At 42.4% G+C, this 25,772-nt stretch overlaps 2 protein-coding genes across 3 annotated transcripts in view; one reads left to right on the top strand and one right to left on the bottom strand.

Annotated features, from left to right (window-relative positions):
• TMED8 (transmembrane p24 trafficking protein family member 8) overlaps positions 1–15,206 on the bottom strand; it is a 32,739-nt gene extending 17,533 nt beyond the window's left edge. Inside the window, exon 1 of one of the 2 annotated variants that reach the window (XM_037503785.2) lies at positions 15,175–15,206. Coding sequence is in view for 1 of the 2 variants with exons in the window: in XM_037503784.2 (XP_037359681.1) it covers positions 14,864–14,966 (103 nt within the window). In the remaining variant the exon portion in view is untranslated. Of the gene's footprint in view, positions 1–14,863; positions 15,014–15,174 lie in introns of those variants that run through there. The other variant, XM_037503784.2, reaches the window with a different exon arrangement.
• On the top strand, positions 15,147–25,590 carry SAMD15 (sterile alpha motif domain containing 15). The gene is made up of 3 exons (XM_037503783.2): positions 15,147–16,938; positions 18,613–18,711; positions 25,055–25,590. Exons 1-3 carry the CDS (start codon positions 15,280–15,282, stop codon positions 25,268–25,270), a joined length of 1,974 nt encoding a protein of 657 aa, XP_037359680.1. The 5' UTR covers positions 15,147–15,279; the 3' UTR covers positions 25,271–25,590.
• Positions 25,591–25,772: the final 182 nt, after the last annotated feature.

Genomic DNA, 25,772 nt, shown 5'->3' with positions numbered 1-25,772 from the left:
AGTAGAAAAAACAAAGGTTGGTCTCTCCCCTTGCACAGAACTGCAAAAACCCTTATAATTTCCTAAGCAATAAGAACGCCGGAAGCATCTTTTCTTCTAATATTTGGTCTTTGCCCTTGGCTCCTGACACACTGTTCCTAAATCCTTTGGCATTTCCTTTGTGACAGCCGTGTCTTTTCTCCTAGTGAAGTGACTCTCGGTAGGTTATTGAGTGGGGGCTGATAGCCACAAAGACCAAACCATGATTCAAAGCTTAGATTGTCAGCCCCACTCTCCCACTGTCCAGAGAGAGAGAGGGGCTGGAAAAGGAGTTAATAATCAATCATGCCTATATAATGAAACCTCCAAAAAAATCCCAGAAGTACTAGGTTCAGGGAGCTTACAGGTTGGATACACACCCATATACCCAGTGGGTGAAGTAACCCAACTTCATGGGGGCAGGAGGCCCCGCCTAGAACCTCCCTGATCTCACCCTGTATTTCTCTTCACTGACTGCTCATCTGTATTCTTTGTCATACCCTTTAATGATTTCATAAATATAAGTGTTTCCTTGAGTTCTGTGAGTTGTTCCAGCAAATAACTGGATTCAAGGGGGAAGACATCATGGGAACCTCCAATTTGTAGCCACATTAGACAGAAGTTGTGTGTAACCAGGAGACCTGCTTTTAATTGGCCTCTGAAGCAGGGGTCAGTCTGGTGAGGTGTGTCTTTAACCTGTGACATCTGATGCTATCTCTAGCTAGAGATTATAGTGCCACAGAATGATTAGGTGTAGGGGGAAAAACCCACCCATCTGATATCAGAAGTGTTGTCGGTGTGGCTAGCACAGTGTGGTCACAGTATGAGAGTCAAGGAGAAACAGGAGGACTGAGGCTTTCTTTACACCTCCCAAGCAAGGGACTGAGTCTAGACAGTAGTCAGATGCACCCCAGTCTCCACCACTCTGTAGAGTCCTTCTCCCCCAGCGATAATAATAGAAAAACCTTCCCGACGTTGACCTAAGTAAAATCTGCTTCCCAATCAATTCTGCTCTTTGACTACTCCTCCCACAATAGCCTTTCCAGTACTTAGAGCCTGAAATCACATTTCTGCAAGTTCTTTCCCAAGCTCTCTCAGTCACTCCTTAGATGACCTCTAACTTAAAGTCAGGCACTAAAACAGACAACTTTTTAGGTGTTCTAATCCACGCAGAGCACGCCGAGTGACATCTCTTAATAGGGACATGACATTTCTAGGCATAATACTCTAACTAGGCACTAGATTTTCTTCACTGCAAACTCTGCTTATTGGACTAAATAAGTCAATCAAGATCTCCTAGGCCTATGAAAATAAACCTATTCTAAGCTCAGTCTCTCCTATGCTCTATTTTTAAAACACATTTTTGGAAAATAATTCACTTTTCACTTAAGTGCAGGACTTTATGTCTTCATATTATTTGAAATTAACTTTTTGAAATTACAATAACAAGTGGTTTGCTCATTGTAGAGCAAATTATAGTTAAGAAAACATTTTGTGGGCCTCCCTGGTGGTTCAAGGGGTTAAGATGCAACCTATGAAGCTCGCCGCAGCCACTGCATAATGAGTTCAATCCCTGGCCAGGGAGTTACCCACATGGCGCAGCAGACCTCTCCCGACTCGCCCACTGCTCCCCTCAGCAGTGTATTTCAGTCAGTCTGCCTGTTCTGCTCCCTACTCTGTCTCTGGTGAATCCTCTCACCCCCCACAACTCTGGCTTATACCCCAGTTCTTGTATGCATAAATAAATAAATCTTTAAAAAAAAACATATTGCATTGACAATTCCAAACTTTTATTATTGAAATAACCCATTATTTGGTATAGAAAAATCACAGAATATATCCATAGAAAAGCAAAAACAGAAACAAAAAACCAACCAATCTTAACACCACTAGTCAAAGATAACCATGCTCATTCCTTCCATTATTTTCCATAGTTTCCATTCATACCAGGGTTCATTGTGTGTGTGCAAATACATAATATCTATCATCTATCTATATCTCTACTGTGAACACCTGCTCAAAACAATGCATGAAAAGCAGACACAGAACTAAAGTCTTTAATAACAATACCACTGTTTGCAAACTCACCAACTAGACTAATGATTAGTGCTTTAAAAGTACCCTTGTCTAATGCAATTTTCCAATCATATCTCCCCATTCTGAACTTTGAATTATATGTGTGTGTATGCTTATATATACATAAGTTTGCACGCATCAAATATTATTAAACATTTATGAACATTGTCCAGGGTCCATTAAAATAGGGCTATATCATAATTTAAATGACCAATATTATCCCATGGGTTGTGCCAAATACCCAGAGCTCCATTATTAGAGCTAGAGATTGTTTCAGTCTTCCACCATTATAGACAACATTATATTAGAGGAGCTTACAACCCTTTCTTAATATTTCCTCCTGTCCACAGCCTTGGAAGGGGTAGGTCTGATGACCAAAGTATAGCTTGCTGGCTATACTACATTGGTATTGGGTGAACACCTGCCCAAGAGTCAGTCCAGTTCTCTTCCCAAAAATCTGGAGTTGGTATCAGAGACCAAAGCAGACTATGTAGAGCCTTTGTTGGGTCAGAGACTGAACCTCCTATCTAGGAAAAGTCCATAGATGATGTAAGAGCAGAAAAGACAATTGTCAGAGCAGGAAAATGATGCTTTCAAGCAAAGAGAAGGAGAAAGGGACTTTGGAGTTGAGAAAAAGAGACACAGAGAGACTAACTGAGCACTAATTCCATGGATATCCCAACACACCTTTGGCAATTAGATTCTATAAGGTTTCTTTATGTACTGACTACAAGCTCTCTTTCTTTATAGTTTTTATTGTGAAATCTATGAGACAGTGCATGAAAATCAGACACAGAGCTAAAAGTGTTAAATAGTACCAATGCCTGCATGCTCACTAGGTAGGTTTTGATTTTGAGATTCCTTTAGATAGATTCTTTGTTTATATCAACACACATCATCTTCACATCTCAAAGTCAAAAACTTTTTGTTAAGGGAATAGTCAGAGAAGTCTAACTTCCTTTCTACTATAGATGATCATTTTTATTAGCTTTTTTAATTTCATCTTCCATTATTTCTCTGTGAAAACATTAGCATACATATAAGCATGTATTCATATTCCATCTCCTTTCTTAGGGGAAAAAACACACACATTCTCCCTGTACCTTATTTTAACCACCTGACAAGATAGCCTAGAGAGCCTCATTAAAAGTTGACATAGCTCTTCCTCTCTTTTCCACACTGGCATACTTGATTGTGTGGGTGTACACCATACTGACGTCCCTGCGGGTGGACGTCTGGGTTATTTCCAGCCTATTAATATGACAATTTATGCTACAATGTTCTGAGAATATTTTATATTTTTTCCTAGGATGTCTTTAGGATAAATTCCAAGTAGTACAATTTCTAGACCAATTTCTCATACAGGTTGTAGCACTTACATTCCCATTAGCAACACCCAAGTGCCTGTTTCCCCATAGGCGCTGTAAGAGCATTTCCAAACTTCCAGAATATTGACAGAATTTGTAATGTGGGGACTGGAATCTCAATTTTAATTTGCACCTCTCTTATTTTTTTTAATTCACTAGAACTTTTTTCCCTATAATAACCTCTTTTTTTACTTTATTTCCTTAGCACAAATCCTCAGAATTGAAATACCTGTATTTTAAAGCTTTTATTCTACTAGCAGTGAATGAGTGTGACCATTTACCCACATTATCACTTAACGCTATTCCTTATAACCTTTGCCAACCTGAAGATAAAACACAAGACATTATTCTTATAATTTGCAATTCTTTGATAATTCATGTCAAAATACAATCTTCCTGCATACAGTCAATTGCTTTTGTGTTGTTAAGAACATGAGGTCAGACCATACAAACTATTTAATCTACTGTGTTCACTCAACAATATTTACCCATTTAAACCAACCCCATGAATCTACCCTTCAGATATCACTTCACCAAATGTTATGCCCAAATCAAAATACACTGTATACACAGCAACCACATCGAAAAGGGAAACATGAGTTAATGACTTTGCCTACTTCATTAAACAGGCCTTTACTGGGCCCCAGTAAAAACGAACAGAGTATGAACTCAGGCTGTCCAAATCCACAGCTGATATTCTTAGTAACTATACTGCACACTGACTCCGCTTTATATGACATACATACAAAAAAGTACATAAAAGTGTGAACCTCAGTAAATAATCAGGAAGCAAACAGAACAAGAAACAGAACATTCCCAGCACTTCATAAGGCCCACTCAAGACCCTCCCAATCACCAACCCCTCCCTTCTTAAGGTAGCCATTATCCTAAATTTTAGGAATCATTTCCTTACTTTTCTTTATAGTTAGGCCATCTATAGACACACTCCTAAAGAGGATCACTTCATTCTGTTTTTTAATTTTTATTATTTTTTATTACATTTATGTATTTTACAACACTGTTCATTTTTGTATAATGTTTGGTTTCTCTCCTCAGACGTAATCCTTGTAAAATAACCACCACCAAATCAGCCGTGAATTGTCACCATAGTCTTTTGTGTTCTTCCCTCCCTTATTTTGCATTGTGTTTTTTAAGCTCTACTTAAAGGGAAATAATATAAAATGTTTTAAGTCTAGCTTCTTTCACTCAGAATTATGCTTGAGTCAACCATGTTGCTGTGAGGTTTGTTCATTTTTGTTGCTGTATACTATTCCACAAACATACCATAATTCATCAGCATTGTTTATATGTGGGTAATATCTATTTTTAGGTGATAATGAGTAATGATGCTCTGGATATTTTGTACATGTTTCTTAGTATACATATACCTGCATTAATGGTGAACATAAACTTAGGAATGGAATGATTAATAGAAATTTAAATGATAAACTTTGGTAAATACCACCAAACTATTTTCCAAAAGGGTTAAACCAAATACGCATTCCCAACAGCATTGAGGAACATTCCCATTATTCTGTATTCTCTCCAATACTTGGTCATATTAATATTTTTTATTTGGGTCATTCTGGTGGGTACATGCATTTCACAGATGACCTGTGGTTCTTGGTTACTCAGAAATCCTCTTTTATAAAGTGCCTGTTCAAGTTTCTTGCTCATCTTACTACTGTACTTTTTATTATTGATTTACAGAAGTTCTGGATACAAACCTTGAGTCAATCGTGTTATAAATACCTGCTTTCACACTATGATTTATCATTTCACTCTTGTTGTTCATTGGTTATTTCATAATCATAAACTAAACTCTGCAATCCAGCTAGACTTGGAAGGGGATAAGGAAAACATGGAACCCAAAGAAGTATAGGGAATACAAAAATATTATAAGTTATTTCAAGCAAACGGGGACAAGAGGGTACTCCCCTGAGCTACAAGGAGGAGTAGTGTGGTGGTTAAGATGGAACATAGGTCAAATTTATTAGATACGTCCAGTCAGAAATGGTGATCTTTTTGCTGGTCTTACCTGGATGCAAAGCACTCTATGGCTTCCACCATATTCATGCCCTCTTTTACCTTGCCAAAGATCACATGCTTGCCATCCAGCCACTTAGTCTTGGCAGCAAGGGAGCAAACTGGGAACCACATTGGGTTGTGCTCAGCATTTGCTATTGTCAAGATACCAAGTCCTGTATGCTGCAGGATGAAATTCTCATCATCCCCATAGGTGGACTTGCTGCCAGTGTCATTATGATTTCTGAAGTCACCATCCTAGCAAAGAAATCCTGGAATAATTCTGGAAAACAGGAACCTTTACATCTAAATCTATTCTCCCTGTTCAGAGCACAAAAGTTTCCTGACTGCACTAGTTAGGATATCCAGTAAAATGATAACTGGAAATAGTGACTGGGTACCCTTGTCTTATTCCCAATCTCAAGAGAAACACTTTTTTAAACTTCACAATTAAGTTTGCTGCTTGTTGTAGTGTTTTTGTAGATATGCTTTATCTATTTTAGGAAGTTTCTTCTGTGCCAAGTTTGGCAACGGTTTTGAATCATAAATAGAAGTTCAATTTTACAAAACACATTTCTCTGAATCTATAAAGCTGATCATAATTTTTCTCCTGTAGTGTATTAAAATGAATTTTTTTAAATGTTAAAATAACTTTGCATTCCTGGAAGAAAACCAACTTGGTCATATATGTGACTCAATTCAGTCTCCTAACATCTTGTAGATGACTTTCTACATACACATTAATGAGTGAGATTAAAGTGCAATTTTCATTTTATCTAGGATCATCCCGATTCCATCTGAAGAATTTAATTATTTTTTTAGTACAAGTCTGCAGGTGATAAATCTGGTGTTTGCCTGGAAATATCTTTATTTCACCTTCATTCTTGGAGACTATTTTCACTGAAAAAATTCTATATTGGGGCCTCCCTGGTGGCAAAGGGATTGTGTCAGCACTACGAAGCAATCCACAGCTACTGTAGCAGTTCAATCCCCAGCCAGAGAGGTGACCCACATGGCGAAGCAGACCTTTCCTGTCTCGCCCGCTGTTCCTGTCAGCAGTGTATTTCAGTAGATCTGCCTGTGCTGCTCCCCACTCTGTCTCTGGTGAATCCTCTCACACACACCTCCACCCCTCCCCACACCTCTGGCCTGTACCCCAGCTCCTGTATGCATAAATAAATCTTTTAAAAATTCTATATTGGTAGTTTTCTTTTAGCATTCTAAAGATAATTTAGCTTTCACTGCTCTATGTAGAAGTCAGCTGTCAAACTATTATTCCTTTGAAGGTAAACTGCGATTTTTCTCTGCCTTTTAATATTCTCTCTTTGTTTTGGTTATATAGCAGTTCTGACCATATGTGCACTCACTGTGGATTTCATTGTATTTATCCCGCTTGGGGTATATAGGACTTTTGGAATTGGTGGATTCTGCTAATTGTGGAAAATTTACAGCTATTATCTCATAAACATTTCTTTTGTCCCATCTTGCTCTCCTCGCCTTCTAGGATTCCAATTAAACAAATGTTAGACCCTCTCACAAGACCTCCATGTCTCTTATCCCTTTCCTGAATTTTCCATTATTGGTTTTTACATATTTTCTTGTGGATATTTTCTTCTGACCTTTATTCGAGTGCACTGTTCTCTCTGCAGATACAGTAACTTATTGCTAAACCTATCGAGGAAGTCTATTTACCATTTGTGTTTTGCAGTTATTGAATTTCTATTTTTTTTAATTATAAATGTCAATGTTCTGCCAAGTTTCTCAAACCTATTTCCTTGAACATAATATATTTTTTAAGTCTATATCTGGTAACTCCAAAACCTGGTGTCCTTACGGACTCATTTTTATGAGTCCGTAAGGACTCATATTTTTTGCTTCTTTTGACATTTTGTTCTCTTCATGTGTCTGGTCATTTTTTTATGTTTCAGAAACTGTTCTCATAAAATGGTAGAAATAAGTGGAAACCTACAGTGACCCTTCAAATAGGTTTTGCCTTTGCCTCTTCCACACGCTGGGATCACTTACAGCCTGAGATCAACTTCATCCAATTTCATGGTCTTAGATGTTTCTGAAACTGAGCTGTATTCCTTGAAATGGCCTGTTTCTAAGTTACTCTTGACTTACAGAACCCTTACCTCATAGACTTTCATGGTCTAAGCCAGAGGAAAGAAAGTATACCAGGGTTACCCCTAGTTGATTGGCCCTGAAAATTAATCCCTATTGCTTTAGTCCAAAGAGGTACTTTTACAGCCTTGCTATTCAACTTCCCACTCAGGAATTTAGTATATGCACTCAGAGGACAAAGGAGCTCCAATATGCACTCCTGTTCTTACACGTCTGTCTTTAGACCTCCACCATCATAAGCATCACAGCCAGGAAACTCTTCTGGCTAGTTCTCTAAAACCTTCAAGCAGATGTTGTATCTCCACAATTATTTCCCAATTGTCCCCAGTAGGAGAAATGATCCCAGTACCCAGTCAGTCGGCCACCACTCTAAACAGTAACCTCAATGCTGCTTTACACTTTTCAATATGAAGATACCTCAGTGAAAGTGGAAACAAAATACTGCAACAGCAGCTTAAAAAAATCTGTATTCTGGGGCCTCCCTGGTGGCGCAAGGGGTTAAGGGGTTAAGCAAGGGGTTAAGCAATCCACAGCCTCTGCAGTACAAGTTCGATCCCCGGCCAGCCAGGGAGCATCCCATATGGCACAGCAGACCTCTCCTGTCTCACCCGCTGCTCCCCTCAGCAGTGTATTTCAGCCAGTCAGCCTGTTCTGCTCCCTGCTCTGTCTCTGGTGAATCCTCTTACCCCTCGCATCTCTGACCTGTACCCCAGCTCTTGTATGCATAAATAAATAAATCTTTAAAAAAAATCTGCATTCTTTCTGGCATCGGTAAACAGTGTCTGCTTATCTAAGTAGTGGTTCTAGCCTCCTGACTAATCCTGTTGGGTAGATCATAGTAGAAGACTTCAAAAAGGTTGACTTTCTTGACAGAAATGTAATTAGCACAAAAATAATGGAAGACAGCAATGAACTTAAAGAATAGCATACAATTAATCTCCAAGAAAATTTACAACCCAAATTTCATAAAAGTTTCATCTACGAGAAAAAAGCCCAGAAAAGGTCAGTACTTCAGAGCAGAAAGACTATAGAGATGTATACACAAACAACTTAGGATATAAACAGTGAACAAGCTCATATTTGCATTTTTTCCTAATAGGTAATGTATCCACATTATTCAACAATTCAAAAAGTATACAGTGAAAACATTCTCCTATCTCAATCCCCACCTGCAATGTTTTATGTAGTCTTTGAGAGATAGTTCATGCACATAAAAAGTGTAGATGTGTGTACACTATATACATACACATTTTTATACAAATAATGAGCATACTAGACACACTGTAGTGAAACACTATAGTGAACTTTGTTTTTCCATTTAGATCTCAGAGACATTTCTATAACTACCCATGAAAAGCGTCCTCATTCTTTTCTACAACTGGTTAATAGTTCATTGGATGGCTCTTCCGTAACTGAAGGTTCCCTGCTGATGAGCATTTATCTCCTCTCTAATCTTTCACCATTACTAACAATACAATAACAACCTTGTGTCTGTGTCATTAAGCAGGCATGTGAATAAATCTACAGGAGAAATTCCCGGAGGAGTGGATCGATGAGGGTATATTGTAATTTTTATGGCTAGTGACCAATTACCCCCCATAGGCATTCTGAACAATTTACTCTCCCATCAGCAGTGTAAGCAAGCATTTTCTACTACACACCCGTGCCACCATAGTGAGATATCGAACTACCCAATGTAGTTATGACTTCCATTTCCTTTCTTATGACTTGAGCATTTTTCATGTTACAAGCCACTCCTCATGAGGATAGCTTAATGGTTTAATGTAGGCAGGCGAAAAAGGTGAAGAGATATTGCTTTTAATTTTTAAGATTAAAGGTATATGATAAGTAAGAACTACTGGTAAAACACCTTGCAACTGGATTAAGGAAGGCAGGAAATAAGAAGAAAAAAATACATGTTTATTTTCAGAAGTATAAATTGTGGAGGATGCAGTCCTGTTTTAAAGAGAAAAAACAATTACAAATACAGCTTTTTTTAGGTTTCCCAAATTTATTTAGTGAAATTTAGACCACTATAAAGAAGAAAAAAGACAACTTTTCTATAGTATAGCAAGTATTCCTAGAGAAACCAGGACAAGTTATGCAAATTTTAGATGGACTGTGGAAAAACGTTTTTTTATTTTAGTGGATATATATCTATTTTAATATATATATTAGGAAAAATTGATACATCAAATTAGTAATAACAATACTTAGAATGAAACATAATGTGAAATGTCAATTTTTTAAATACAATACCAAATAGTAACCAAAAAATATTTGAACATATTCCCTAGTGTGGCAAAAATTCGTACTGTGCTACCTGAGTGGCCAAAGTCTTGGAAACAATAAACAGAGAAGGGAAATGGAAGCCCATGAATAACTCAACTCATAACCGACATCTTCGAAAGTAAAGATGAGAGGGGGAAAAAGTAACTTCCGCAGATTTCATTTTAGACCATTTTTAAAATGTGTTTTCTTTTCACATTACCAGAATACTTTTCAGACACTCTGATCATGCTATAGACTGAAATTTGCTACATACTTTGTATTTTCTCTTCAAAGAGAACCAAAAAGCAGGGTTCTTTCTAAAGCACTTGAATTTCAGGTCAGAGTTCTTTAGAACAGGTCTCAAAGGACTTCACTGTCACTAAACAGGCAGCAAGGAGATAATTAGTCTGGTCTTTCAGATTCAAGGGCAGAAGACCCAAAAGCAGGTTATATACTTATAGACTCAAGAGACTTAAACTAAAAGAAACTGGCTGAATTTATGTTTCAAGTAAATCCAGACACCACGTGATCCAACTTCTCCTCGGTCCTTATGTGTGGCCATGCTCCCACATGGTCATTCAGATTACGAAATTAGAACAGAACTGACTATCTCAACACGATAAAAACAATATACTGTATGGAAAACAGTAACCACAGGCAAATATATTCGTTTTGACATAAAACCACAATAGAAAACCAAAAAGCAGAAGGGTTCTCCAGCATGGACTGCCCACTCTTGTTCCATCCAATATGGTAGCTACCAGTTTTTCAATTTTAATTTAAATCATAATAGTCATCGATATGCAACATTTCCATCACTGACAGACAAACTTACTGCCCTAGTCTAAGTTCCTATACAAGAATCCTGAGCATGTGGGGCCTCCCTGGTGACACAGGCGGTTGAGCGCAGCGCTGTGAAGCTGTCCACAGCCTCTGCAGTACCATTTTGATCCCCGCCAGCCATGGAGCAACCCAAATGGTGCGGCAGACCTCTCCTGTCCCACCTGCTGCTCCCCTCAGCAGTGTGTTTTGGTCATTCTGCCTGTTCTGTTCCCCACTCTGTCTCTGGTGAGTCCTCTCACCCTTGCGCACATCTGGCCTGTGCCCTGGTTCTTGTATAAATAAATCAATCTTAAAAAAAAAAAAAAGAATCCTGAGCATGTTTGCCCGACGTGCTTCCAGTCCTTAACCTCTAAATGCAAGGCAGCTTTCAGGGTCATGCACACCAAATTAAGTTCTGCTGCTGACTCCAAGTTCACAACAGACTTTGCCCTTTATTTTCCCCAAAGCACCCTAAACTTAAAAGGAAAGAAAAAAAGGCCTATTCTTAAGTGATGCAACATGTATGCCTCAGAGTTTCACTGAATAAAGAGCAGCAGCTCTCTCCTCTTGGGACCTGAAGAACCCAGGTGCCACAAATAAAGGACCATTAAAAAAATTACAGTTCATAGAAACAAGACAATCAAGATCACAGGAGAGCTCAGTTCAGAAGAACATAAATACTTTTCTTATTCTTCACCAAAACCTCAGTGAACAAACATGAAAACCCTCAAAAGGTATACTCAGCAGCGAACACTTTTTAGAAACAAGGTATGGTTATTCTGGATAATTACAAATTCCTGCTTTGAATATGACACATTGAGAAATCAAAACCCTTAATTCAATAACTAAATGTCCAGCCTCAATTAAATGACTTCATTCAGCTTCATCCTTAGGACTCTATTGCTCACTCATTGGATCATTTTTCAGAGAAAGGAGGCAGAAGGATCTAATCAAACAAACTCCAAATTTAAAGTAATTTGGGGGTTTTACACCTAAGCCTGTACAACTCTGAGCCAAGCCAAAAGCATGATTTTCACTGCTTTGGAAAGCCAGCTTATTTCTAACTCAAGGTTTCTAAACAGCAGCCCTACAGGCATTTGGGGCCAGATAATTCTCCCTGGGGCGCTGTACTGTGCTGCAGGGAATTGAAAGCATTCCCCCCACCTCAACCTGTGAGAAGAACAGCACTCCCTCCAAGTGGGACAATCAAAATTTAGGGGGTGGGCACACAATGGAAATTGCCCCTGGTTGAGAATCACTGCGAAGCACTAACCACTGAGGCAGGTAACATTCTTGGTCATCTCAAGCCAAATTCCTCATATTCATTTGCTGCTCCTCCAAATCTCTGTGTTGAGGCTTCCTCTCACAATCCAGCAAATATTTACAGAACCTCTAGGACAGAACATCAAGAGTTCCAGGAAAAGAATAATCCCATCCCTACCCTAAAGTTGGTTTCTTGAGGGAATGGGGTATTTATACAAAGAGCTATAACAAAAAACACCAGATTAGACACTGTTCTGAATTGTTTTTTCTCCTATGGTACTCTCGTCCTACTGAACTGAAAACACCTTGAAGGCCGTAACATGCCCTGGTGTATAGGCAGTGAGTATATATATATATATAATCAAGTAACCAACACTTGATTAATGACCAATAAAAATAAATGATTGCAAGCTTCATTATAACAAGATGACAATTTCATATGGACAGTAAACACTTTGTAGCTAACTTGGATGAATAAATCTCAGCTGTAATCTGTTCCTCTGTAAATATGGGAACAAGAATGATGGTTGAGGGCCTCCCCCGGCAACACAGCGGTTGAGCGCTGGGCTGCGAAACTGGCCGTCAGCCTCTGCAGCACTGGTTTGATCCCCGGCTGCGGGCGAGGGTCCCACATGGCGCGCAGACCTCTCCTGCCACCTGATGCTCCCTTCAGCAGTGTGTTTCGTCAGTCTGCCTGTTCTGTTCTCCACTCTGTCTCTGGTGAATTCTCTCACCCTCCCGCACTTCTGACTATACCCAGTGCTTGTATAAAAAAAAAAAAAATCTTGGAAAAAAAAAAATGATGGTTGACAGGATTAAGTCAGATAATACAAATAAATGTCCACCTTCTGTCACAAAGTAAGCTTCAATTAACGTAGGCTATCACTAGTACTGGTTTGCTAATTTATCAGCAACAACTTCTAGCTCAAGGGGAAAAGCTTCGTCTGGGCTGCAATAAACCCCTCCATGACATAAAATCAACATGTTGCTTTCTGAGGGCAAGAGGAAGAATGTAGGTATTTCTATCAATGTCAGGGAAGAAAAAAGTGAATGCAAAAAAAAAAAATCAGAAATGGGGAGGAGGGTGACAAAAGAGACAAGCCCACTATCCTCCAATATATTCCTGGGCTATTCCTAAGACCTTTCTTTTTAAAATGTTTAGGCTTGTCTGACATAAGCACACAGGATCTAAAGGGGAAGTGAAAAAAGAAACCTTAATTTATAAATAGTTACACACGTAAAGGACAGGTGTTTATGAGACTGAGTTTTTACTTGTTTCACCTTTTAGAAATCAGGCTTACAATTTCTACTACAACGTTAAATACACGCCATCAACTTTGAATTTAATACAAAGCAGGCCTTCCTAAGAAGGAAGATGTTTTATTTATTTTTTTAAAGATTTATTTATTTATACAAAGCACTGGGTACAGTCAGAAGCACAGGAGGGTGACAGAATTCATCAGAGACAGAGCGGGGAACAGAGCAGGCAGACCGATGAAATACACTGCTGAGGGGAGCAGCGGGCCTGGCAGGAGAGGTCTGTGCCCCATGTGGGACCCTCGCTGGTGGCTGGGGATTGAACCTTGAACCGGTGCTGCAGAGGCAGCGCTCAAGCACTGCGCCACCGGGGAGGCCCAGAAGGAAGATGTTTTAAAGGAAGAGAACATTAGGCAGGTCATGGGGAAAAGCTGGGTGGGCCAAGGCATGTGTCTGACTGAAGCAGCACTAGGAGACGGGAGGTGTCTGGGACAGAAGCAGAAGGCAGGGCGGTCCCCACACAGACCCACATCCAGGAGCAGTGCAGGGAAGCAAGGCCAGACCTCACTCTCCCAGCCAGGACAGCACCAGCACAGCCTGTGTACACTAGGCCGGGCACCACAGTCCCCAGAAACACACCCTCGGGTGATCCTGAGCAATTCCATCAGCACGAAATCTTAGTACCCACATTTTACAGAAAAGGAAAGAGAGAGAGAAGTGAAACGAGTCGCCAAAGGTCAACTCAAATAGTACAATGGAGAGGCTGACTCCTGCGGCTCCACATCAGCTCCCCCATCGCTCTACTTCACGGTGTCTATTTTCATCTCACACCTGGAAAATTAATTCATTGCCGCTGCTTAATGACACCAGTTCTCTCCCTTATCCTTCTGTATTTCAAACAAGCATCCTTTTAGTCGCCTGGTGCCTGGTGGCCCTAAGGCAGGCAGAGAGGGAGAGGCGAGTACACTGCAGACAGCCGCCCCGAGGGCCCCGGGTGGGCACAAACCGAGGCAGGTGGGCACAAACCTAGAGAAAGGGGGCGGTCGTCAAAGCTGCAGTTGCAGCCCCCACTTCTGCCTTTGCTCTGGCTACTGTGTCCATTCAAAAGACCCCTCGGGGTCCCCCCTACGCCGGCTCTGCTTTTCGCCTCTCCCACTCTGCTGCCCGAGAGGACGGGGGCGCGGCGAGGGACCCGGGTTCTGGAAGGCCAGAGCGCAGTGGGGTTGTGGACGGAGCAATGGGGGGCTGCCCCCCGGATGGGGGGCGCAGGGGCGCGTGGGGAGGCAGGAGCCGGGCTGAGCCGCGGGAATGGCCGGCGCCAGCCAGAAGCGGGGTGGGGTGGGGTGGGGTGGGGGGTCGGGGCGCGCAGCCCAGCGGAGACCGGCTGGGGGGGCCGGCGCTGCGGGGCGCAGGGGCAGCGCGGCGCGGCCGAGACCGTCGGGGCTGCCCCGAGAAAGCGGCTGGGCAGGGACCCGGCGTTTCGAAACAGAAGGCGAAACGCCTCGCACGCAGCCCCGCAGCCGGGGCCGGGTGGGGCAGGGGCGGGGGGCGCGCGGGGGGCGCGGGCTCGGCGCGCTCACAGGGCCCGCGCGCGAGGGGCGGCCGGGCGGGTCCCCCGCGCCGGGCCCGGCCTTGCGTACCTGAGGCGGCCGCCGGGCCCTCCGCCGCCGCTCCCGGGCCGTCCCCGACGCCGCCCGCGGGGCTCCAGAAGCCCGGCCCCTCGGCCGCCCGCCGGTCCGACATCTGCAGCCGCGCCGGGAGCGGTCGCCGCCCGCCGCGAGGGCTCCGGAAACGGCCGACGGCCGGGCGCGCGCGGGAACCGCGAGCCGAGCCCGGGCCGGAAGCGCCGCGCGCTCCCCCGGGCGGGCGCAGGGGCGCGGCGGGCGCGGCGGGCGCGGGCGAGCTGGGGCGGCAGGGGTTTAAAGTCAGGGCTGGGAAGATCTGACAGAACCTGGAGAAGCTTCACGAAGACCCGGCCGGAAACCGTGGTAGCCATAGAGACGCTATCGGAAGTTGGGGTTGCTAGGAAGCCTGGGCGCGTCCCCCAAGCTGCGTCATGGCCGATGTCCCTGAAGGTTACTATTCCGATCCGTATGGCGCTGAAGACCTGGAGCAGGAGGCTCCTGAGCTGTCTGAGTCTCGTAAGTTGGCTGAAGATGCGCAACCAGAACCCAAGGCAGAGGCTGCAGACGCGGAGCAGCACGTGGAGGCCGAGCAAGAGCCACAGCCAGAGATGGGGGGAGAGGACTTCAAAGAGGGGGCGCAAGAGGGTGCTGAGAATGGACACCCCCACCTCATGCCACACGAGCTGTCAGAATACGAGATTCCTGAGGAGTCAGAGGTAGACCTTTCTAGAGAGACAGAACCCCAAGAGGTACAGTTGGAGGGGTTCGTGGAGATGGGAGAAGAGCTTCTCCAGGATTTGGAGGTCTTTGAGGTTGAAAACCATGAGCCAGATCTAGAGCTCCCAAAGGAAACCGAGTCTGAGGTTCCAGGGGCCACAATCAGTGAGACAAGATCAGAGTTACAAGAGAACATTCTGAAGGAATCACCCAGAGAGCAAGGTGGAGAGATAGAGCTACCATCTACAGACTTGACCAAACCAAAATTTCCAAGTGAGAAACCAAGAAACTCGATTAAAGAGGCAGAAATACAGCCGCCAGAGATGACCCCACTAGAGATTCCAGAGATGACACAAAGGAAGTCACTTGATGAGAAAAGGACAGAGCCATCTGAGCAGGTCAAACCAGAGCTTCCAGAGGAGACACAAAGAAAATCAGCTGAAGAGATAGGAAAAGAACCATCTGAGCAGACTAAATCAGAGTTTCCAGACCAGACACCAAGTAAGTCTCCTGAGGAAACACAAAGAAAGTCAGCTGAGGAGAAAGTTCCAGAGACACTGGAAGAGATCAAATCAGAGTTTCAGGAGGAAAAATCAAGAAAGCCAAGTGAAGAAAGAGGTGTTGAGCCATCAGAAATGACGAAACCAGTTCAAGAGGAGACACAAAGAAAGTCAAGTGCAGAGAAAGTTCTAGAGCCACCAGAGGACTCTAAACCAGCACATCAAAAGGATAAACCAAGAAAATCAACTGAGGAGACAGGAGTAGCACAACCACAGAAGGCCACATCAGGGGAGACACTAAGAACATCAGAATCAATTGAGAAAAGAAGTCAAGTACCACCACAGAAGACTGAACCAGAGGTTCAAGAAAAGACACAAACAGAGCCAATTGAAGAGAAAGATCTAGAGTTAACAGATGAAGAGAAAGGACTACATAGAAAAGACACACATGTAGAATTTGTCAAAGAATATGAGGCAGAATCAATCCAAAGCAATTACTCGAGAGGGGTAGTGGTAGATTATGACTCCTATCAAAGGAGAAAGTTCCATAAAAGAGGGAAAAAAGGGTCTCTCTCAGCTAGCGAAGCAGACTCTACAAGTACTGACTACGGTTTTTATAAAACATTCCAAAATGCGTATGAGAATGTTTATGACAGTGAGTATGACTATTCCCTGGTAGATCACTATGATTTTCAAGAGTCCACTACTGAAAATGGAAGTGTGGATTTATCTTCAAAGTTGGAGGATCTGGTACCTAGAGATAAAAAAAGACAGTCAAGAAGTAGTTTTGGGGTACAGCAATTTGATTATCTTACATGGAGTCCAGAGAAAGTTGCAGAGTGGATTAGCAAGCTAGGCTTCCCTCAATACAAGGTATACAAAGATAACATTTTTGGGGGATCATGGACTCTCCTCCTTTTACCTCTTATTTCTCTACTGTGACCTGAGTTCACCAATTCACTTGAAGGAGTATAGAAAAGTTCTGGACTATGATAGAGGAAACTGGGATCTTAATTTTGACCTTTCCACTGATGTATGTATATATTTTGGGAGAAGAATATGTTTGTTTTTCCTATTTATAGCAGTGATTATATTCTCTGCAATCTTTGAATAAAGACGAAGAAATTTATTTAGGCCTCTTTTCATAGAAAGTTGTATTTTTTTACTAGATTTTGTCCAAGGCAGACTTTTGGTATTTGGTGGTTGTTTTAGTGGCAGCTCCCTTAACTTGTACTTTTTTTTTTTAAGATTTATTTATTTATTCATAAAGCACTGGGTACAGTCAGAAGTGCAGGAGGGTGAGAGAATTCACCAGAGCCAGGGCGGGGAGCAGAGCAGGCAGAAGGACCGAGGTACGCTGCTGAGGGGAGCAGCGGGCGGCAGGAGAGATCTGCGCGCCATGCGGGACCCTCCTCCGGTGGCCGGGGAGCAGCCCGGGATCGAACCGGCGCTGCAGAGGCTGCGGGCAGCTTTGCAACCCAGCGCTCAACTGCTGCTCCACCGGGGATGCCCCCCCTTAACTTGTACTTTTAACCTTAGTTTGTAACAATGATACATGCATATGTATCATGAGTGTCAACTAGTACTAATTGAAATAGCCAATTAACGAAAAGTAATTTTAGGGCCTCCCTGGTGGCCCAGTGGTTAAGTCTCAGTGTTATTACTGCTGTGGTCTGAGTTCCATCCCCAACCAGGTTGCTAACCCACATGGCACAGCAGACCTCTCTTGTCTCAACTGCTGCTCCCCTCAGCAGTGCATGTCAGTAGATCCACCTGTTCTGCTCCCTACCCTGTCTCTAGTGAATCTGCTCACTCCCCACACCTCTGGCCTTGTATGTATAAATAAGTTCTTGTATGCATAAATAAGTCTTTAAAACATACTTTCATTAAAAAGATAAGGTAAACTTCTTATACCACTAATGCCAACTATGTTCTTAGGCGACCATAAAACAACACAAGATCTGGAATCTTTTGTATCTCCATACTTTAAATTTTTTAAAAAAGATTTACTTATTTATGCATGTAAGAACTGGGGTCAAGGCCAAAGGTGCGGAGTGGGGGGTTGAGAGGATTCACCAGAGCAGAGCAGGGAACAGAACAGGCAGATCTCAGAAATACACTGCTGAGGGGAGCAGCGGGTGAGACAGGAGAGGTCTGCTGCACCAGTGGGTCAGCTCCCTGGCCGGGGATGGAACTCATGCTGCAGTGGCTGTCGATAGCTTGATAGCGCTTAGACTCTAACCCCTGCACCACCAGGGAAGCCCTCCATTCTTTAAATTGTAATTGAGGTGTGAAAGAAGCATTGGTTGTAACATACCAAAAAAAAAAAATTACAAAGCAGTATGAAATGTCAAGAGCTTTCATGAAAAATGTGGTATTATTAGTATTACTAAAGTTAAATTTAAAACTAAAGTTTTTTCTCAGTATAGAACCAAAGATAAATGGATTTCTTCCCTCCCTGACTCCCTCCACCCTTCCTACCTCCCTCCCTTTTTTCCCCTGCTATTTGCAGTGCATTTTTGAGTGATGCTGTCATTGTATTAACAGGAGTGTTTTACCACAAATTTCATCAGTGGCCGGAAACTCATCCATGTAAACTGCTCAAACCTCCCTCAAATTGGGATAACAGATTTTGAGGATATGAAGGTGAGTTGTGTGTAAAGTTTCCCTATAACAATGCTACCGTCTGCCTCAAGCCAACAAATTTTTCTTCCAACCTAGTCTCCCATTTCTGTCAATGGAGTCATCAACCCCCAGCCCCCCAGGCCCACAGGCTTCTGTTTTGATCCTCACAAAGACCTCAAGGAGTGTCAGTACCTCCTACAGAATCAGGTTTTCTCCATTCCTCCTTGTTCAAACTTTTATCACTTCATACCTAGAACATCCAGTAGCCTCCTGCTTTTAACCTCTCCCTGATGTCTCTTTGGATTGAACAGCTCTATTTTTAGAATCTCACTTTCCAAGTACTTATACACTAAGAAATCTTCTTTGAACTCCCTCTACTTAGAAGATAGTCTCAACTTCTTAGCTTAGGATTCAAGGCTTTCCACAAATGTTTGCAGCCACCACTCTTTTTTTTTTTAAATATTTATTTATTTATTAATACAAGCACTGGGTATAGTCAGAAGCGCGGGAGGGTGAGAGAATTCACCAGAGCCAGAGCAGGGAACAGAACAGGCAGACTGACGAAATACACTGCTGAGGGGAGCAGCAGGCACGGCAGGAGAGGTCTGCGCGCCATGTGGGACCCTCGCCGGCGGCCGGGGATCAAACCGGCACTGCAGAGGCTGTGGGCAGCTTCGCAGTCCCATGCTCAACCACTGCCCCACCAGGGGAGGCTCCCCCCACTCTTTTCTCTCCCACTCCCCTAATAAATCTTCTGCACCAGCCTCCCGGGCCTAACTCACGCCCTCGCTAAGCTGTCGTGGGCCTCCTTCCCTCTGCATTTTTGTTGTTCCCCTTGCCCTATATGACTGATACCAATCTTAGTCATCTTTCAGTACCCCACTCAATTCTCACTTCCTCCTGCAGTCTTTCCTCACCTTACCAACCCACTGTAAACTCTCCTCCCTGGCTCTTAAACATTTTTTGTCTCTGACACCCATTGCGTTTTTTTATAACACCATATTATTTTGTCTGATTTGCTATCTAGCTTTGAACAAGTTACGTTAACCTTCCTGGACTCAGTTTCCTAAGCTCTCTCTGGCACCAGCAGCTCCTGGTGATGCATCTCTGCATAAGTCCCTTTCATTGACAGTGCTCACAGTTTACAAAGCTTCCCATGTGCGATTTCATTTATAGATTATAATTTATAATCTCATTTAATATCTCCTAGCCCAAATGCCAATGGTTTCACTCATGCTCATAAATGCTCTGCCTCAGTGGTTCTTAAACTCAGATAGTCTTCAGAATCAGATGAGATTTAAAAAAAAACAAACTCCTAGACTCCATACTCCAGAGATTTTGATTCATTCAGTCTAAGGGGAGCCCTGGAATTTGTTCCTAGGTGACTCTTGATCAGACTTTAGAACCCTGTAACTCCATATGTCATATAGTTTAGAAAATAAAAAGATTATGCTTGTTAGTACCTAAGCTCTTTTCCTGGCGGGGAGACTATCAGAGGTAATCACCTTTCCCATCTTATCCTATCAGGAAGAAAATGACTTACCACAGGAGAGTTCAAACTTGACCACTTGGTGAAGGTGGTGTCTGCCAGGTTTCTTCACAATAAAGCCACTGTGTTTCCTTTTCATTTTCTCTTCATTAGAAGTGAGTTATTAAGTCCAGCCCATACTTAAGCTCCACCTTCTGGAGAGAGGAAGAGTTAATGGATGTGTAGTAAATGGAAAACAGTTAATGGATGTGTAGTAAAATTGCCATAGCAATAAATATATCGTGGGAGATAGTTTGAAGGTATACAAATAACCTCTTTAAAGTTCTGTCCACTAATTTTAGCATTCATCTGTGGATCTTACCTTTGGTGGTCATTCAATATTGTTCTAATGATGATTTTCTTTCCCCCCTTTCCTTTTATACTTATTTGAAACTCTCTTAAGGTATTCTTTCAATTAATTGTACCTTTTCCCCCATCCAGGAGCTCTTTCAAATGACTTCTTGTGTCCTTTTAACTTGCTTCCCTTACGTACATATTTTAGCACCTCTTTACTTTTAGCAGCTATGTTCCTTCAGATTCATTTTGTATTTTCTTTCAGCAGGTCTACAATCAGCCTTTTCCCCAAGGAACCCTGGTTGCTTTTATCAGAGAATGGTATTTAGAAACCAAGATGTGGGCATGCTGTGCTTATTGCTACTGGGGTGTCACCGCTTCTCGACACTCTCAGCAGACAGATCTTGGAACTATAGGTCTATATACCAACCCACATGTACACAAATATCTATCTCACTTCTGTGAGTTCGTATACCAACCCACATGTACACAAATATCTATCTCACTTCTGTGAGTATCTCAGACTGTATCCCAGCACCACGGGCGTCATTGTAGCCTTCCCCTGCTTCTGACTCCCTACCCACCCTTGCTTGTGTAAATGTCTTTCTCTGACAGTGAGAAAACTGGCTCCCTTTATCAGTATGTGTCCTTATTGGAAGCAAATTTATTAAATAGAGAGCAGTATACTTGTGTACAGGTCCTTACGCTACCAAGACAAACACTGGTTTTCAAAGTTAAAGTTATTTACATCAGCTCTTTTCTTCAACACCCCCTTCAGTGAGAGTGTGTCCTACACACGAGACAGTTAGGTTCACTGATCCACAGCCTGTATTTCTATCATGGGTTCCCATGGCATCCTAGCTTTTTTAAAAAATTATATACAGTAAAATCATTCTCAGTAGTATACGGTTCTATGTACAAGGTCATGTATCTACTACCACAGAACTATACAAAACAATTCTACTCCCTATAACTTCCCCATGTCCCCTTTGTCTACCCATCTGTAAGGGGCAGGAAGGACACAGAGCAGGTTCTCTATGACCTGAGCAGACGGGGTGAAGAGAATCCTGGAGCCCTCGGTTGCTTTTCAGGCTTTTATTGAGATTTACCAGGTACACGGCAGAGGTGCTGGGGGGCTGGGTGGCTGGCAGGCCTCCCAGCCCCCAGCAAGCCTTCACTCTGTCTGGGCTCTCCGGCCTTCTCCGGTGGTCTCTGCTCTCTGCTCTTCCATTTGTTCTCGTGGTTCTTCTGCTGGCGTTCCCATGACACCGCCCTTATAAGCCCAGTCTTAGCCCAGGTGAATCCCATCTACACATGCCCACACCCTATTCCAGGTGCCCACCATCAGGCATGCATTCAGACCGCAAGGATCCATCATCAGTCCTAATGGTGGGAGGGCAGAAAAACCTAATACTTTACTTACCCTACACCATCTCTCCACCCCAGCCCCAGCAACCACTCATATGTTTTTTCTCCTTATAGTTTCACCTCTTCCAGAATGACCAATAAATGGAATCTAATATTATATAACCTTTGAGTTTGGCTTCTTTCCCTCACATGAGGCATTTAAGATTAATTCATGTTGGGCTTCCCTGGTGGTGCAAGGGGTTGCACCACACTATGTGGTGCACCACACTATGAAGCAATTGGCAGCCTCTGCAGCAAGAGTTTAATCCCCAGCCTGCCAGGGAGAAACCCCACATGGCGCAGCAGACCTCTCCTACCTCACCTGCTGCTCCCCTCAGCAGTGTATTTCACTAGATCTGCCTGTTCTGTTCCCCACTCTGTTTCTGGTGAATCCTCTCGCCCCCACAACTCTGGCCTGTACCCCAGCTCTTGTATGCATAAATAAATAAATCTTAAAAAAAAGATTAATTCATGTTGTAAAATGAGCCAACACGCAGATTTTAAGGACACTATATGTCTGTTTTAATAATGGTGATATAGAACGATCACATTTGAAGCACAATTAGTCTTTAGAATTAATGAAAGTAAATTATAGGTTCTGATTATATAAATGGTGAATAGTTACAAACCAAACAGCGCATAATAAGTTGGTAATGATGAAGCAAAATCATCCGTATTTTATAAATAAGAGCAAGAACAAATGGAATGGAGCGTGCCAGGGGGAGGGGGGTTGGAGGATGGACAAAATGGGTGAAGGGGGTCAATCAGTATAAACTCCAGGTATAAGTCACAGGAGTGTAATGGTTACTATAGTCAATAATATTGCAACATGTACTTAAAAGTTGCCAAGAGACTGAGTCCTAAAAGTTAACTTTGTTTGATGGCAGAGAGTAACTAGACTTAGTGTGGTAATCATTTTGCAATGTAGACAAATATTTAAATCATTATATTAGAGACCTGAAACCAATATATGTCAATTGTAGCTCAATCTAAAAGAGCAGAGCAGCAGCCTTTGAAAACTATGATCAGCATAAGATTAAGCATTGGTCAAGTAATAATAGAATCTTCTTGAAAACTACAGGTATCACAAGTATCTGCTGGAGGCCATGTGAAGTAGGTGTTCTGAGTGATCCCAGCATTGAGTGGGGGCCACCATCCTAGAATGCAGAATTAAGTATCCTTAGAAAATGCTAATATTCTCCATGTGTAAGGGCAGGAAGGACACAGTGCAGGTTTTCTAATCCAGCAGACCAGGTAAAGGAGGGAGTCCTGGAGCCCTCAGTGGCTTTTGCAGGCTTTTATTGGGATTTACCAGTAAATACCCAGTACACAGCAGCTAGGGGTGCTGGGGGGCCGGGAGGCTGGCAGGCCTCCCAGCCCCTAGTAAGTCTTCACTCTTTCTGGGCTCTCCGGCCTTCTCTCGCGTTCTCTCTGCTTCTCTCGTGGTTCTCCTCATGGTTCTGCTTCTTCTGGCGTCCCTGTGACGCCGCCCTTATAAGCCTAATATCTCAGCACAGGTGTACCCACTTACACATGCCCACACCCTACACCCTCAGGCATGCATTCAGGACTGCAGGATTCATCATTAATCCTAATGGCGGGAGGGCAGAAAAACCTGATACATTTTTACCTTCCCTACACCATGAATACCAATATTTATTAACCCTAGTTGTTGTTATTAAGTTGCTATGAGTCTTAGGTAAAAATAATGTCAGTGGCTTGTTATTCATCAAATCTGAAGAAAGAACACACGGTTTTAGATTATAGCCCACCAGAGGATCCTCGTGGTCCATCAACGAACCTCATACCCACTTTAAAAATTACTGAATTAGAGGAGTGATGGTTAGAGTGTATTTCTTGATTCCACAGAGCTTTATAATGTTTTAATTCCTGCATTAGAATATTAACAGGATTGAACACTTTCAGCCTATAGCCTCATAGCTCTTTTGGTTAATTGTGGATATGCTTATGTCTACAAGGTCCCCCCTCCGGGAACCATCTATAAACCTCAGGGACTCTGTGAAATAACCTCTTGTAACAAGGGGCATTCAAAATGAGAGTTGAGGCGAGGTGCTCAATGTAGCAGCATCAATTACAAACGAAGATTCTTCACCTGTAGTTATTCGAGTCTCAATCTTAGAAATTCCAACTGCTACAGACCTCATTAGTATTCCCACTGGCAATGGCAGTGTCTTTTACCCACAAGCCCTCTCTAGAGCCTGAACAAAGCCATTTTATGCAAGATTTGAGAAGAAAGATACCTTGCCTATCTAAAATGCATCGCCACTGGGCCCTTTTGCTTCAGATTTAGAATTGTCTGTGGCATGAATTTTACAGCTTTGTAACTATGACTAGGAATATTAAATTAAAAAAAATCATTCCACATACTTCACTGGATGTGTTCTAGCAGCAATTTCACAGACTGCATTATCATCCAGATGCAGAACATGAATTCAAACAGCAGTGTTATAATAGAGCTATGGTTAAAACTAGAATTTGAAAATAAAACAAGAGGTCAATCCAGAATATCAAGTGGCATGGTATTCATTGAATATAAATCAGTGTTTTAGAGATACTGAAAAATTTGGCCATTTAAAGATATTTTCATAGAAAATACAAGTATAGATACTAAGTATAGCTAGGACTTTAATGTCTGCTTCTTAGCGGTTGACTTTTGTTTGAAGTCAAGTAAATTGAATAACTAGTTGCGCAATGATTTTTCCCCCTTAGTTACAAATTAACTGAGCCCTTTATTTATTAACTGAGCCTAGTTATTTATTAACCTTCCCAGAGATAGTCATGGCTCCTAATCTGAACCTTTTATCTGCTTATATGGTTAGTCAGATTGCTCAGCCAAAAGAAAGAACTGAACCCACGATGCCCATCTGATGTAAAGACTTAAAAATATCTTTAAATAGCATTTTAAAAGGATAGCAAAAAATGTGGCATTTCTTGTAAGAACTTTGTTTTGATAAAACCAGGCTAGTAAGCCTTTGCATGTTATTTCATTGTTTTATTTTCTCATAGCAATAACTTATGGGATTAGCATTCCCAGGGGCTAGGAAACTAAGTGAAATATTTGATTTAGTTGTATTTTCAGATCAGTCCAGTTAAAAAATTATCCTTGCCTTTCAGGTAATTTCTCAGCATACCCGGGAGCTACTGGGAATTGAAGAACCATCATTCAGTCGCTCCATCAGCCTTCCCTACAGGGACACTATCGGCTTATTTTTAGAGCAAAAAAGTCATAGTGGGGTCAAATCTGATTCTTTGACCTTCTCTGAATATGTGGAAGCAGCAGGGTTACAGGATTATGCTCCTCAAATAACTGACCCTGAACCATTCCACTGAACTTGAACTGTCAAACTAAATTATTCTGGGGAAGAAGTGTGACCTTTGGGGTTTTCTTTTTCTCCTTTTCAAGAAGGATAACCCAAACCTGCTAGCCAATTTCGTCACTGACTCACAGCAGCACCTTTCATTTGTCTGGAAACACAAAATTTCCCCATTCTCTCCTTTTTGGTTCTTTTGGTTGGTCGAATAATTAAATTAACATGAGACAGATTAAGAGAAGAAAACAAATTTAACTGAGTTATAAGGGTCCCACAATGACGTGAAAGGCCCAATGACATTCAGGCAAAATGAGATAAGAGGGGGGGCGGGGTAGAAGCCTGAGACTTCAAAGGGAAGGAAGACAATTCACAGGAAGATGGCAAGAGCGAATGTTTGGTAAAAAAAACATGTTTGCTGGGCCATACAGAAACAGTGATACCCAGAAAGGAGTCTCAACAGGCTTTGCTAGTTTCCTCCCCGTCTGCACGCCTAGTTCATGTTATCTTGATGTTAGATGAGG

Source organism: Talpa occidentalis, unplaced genomic scaffold (assembly GCF_014898055.3).
Source record: "Talpa occidentalis isolate TD23 unplaced genomic scaffold, MPIMG_talOcc4v2.1 talOcc4.11, whole genome shotgun sequence".
Classification (NCBI taxonomy): domain Eukaryota; kingdom Metazoa; phylum Chordata; class Mammalia; order Eulipotyphla; family Talpidae; genus Talpa; species Talpa occidentalis.
This window is presented reverse-complemented; position numbering and strand designations above follow the sequence as displayed.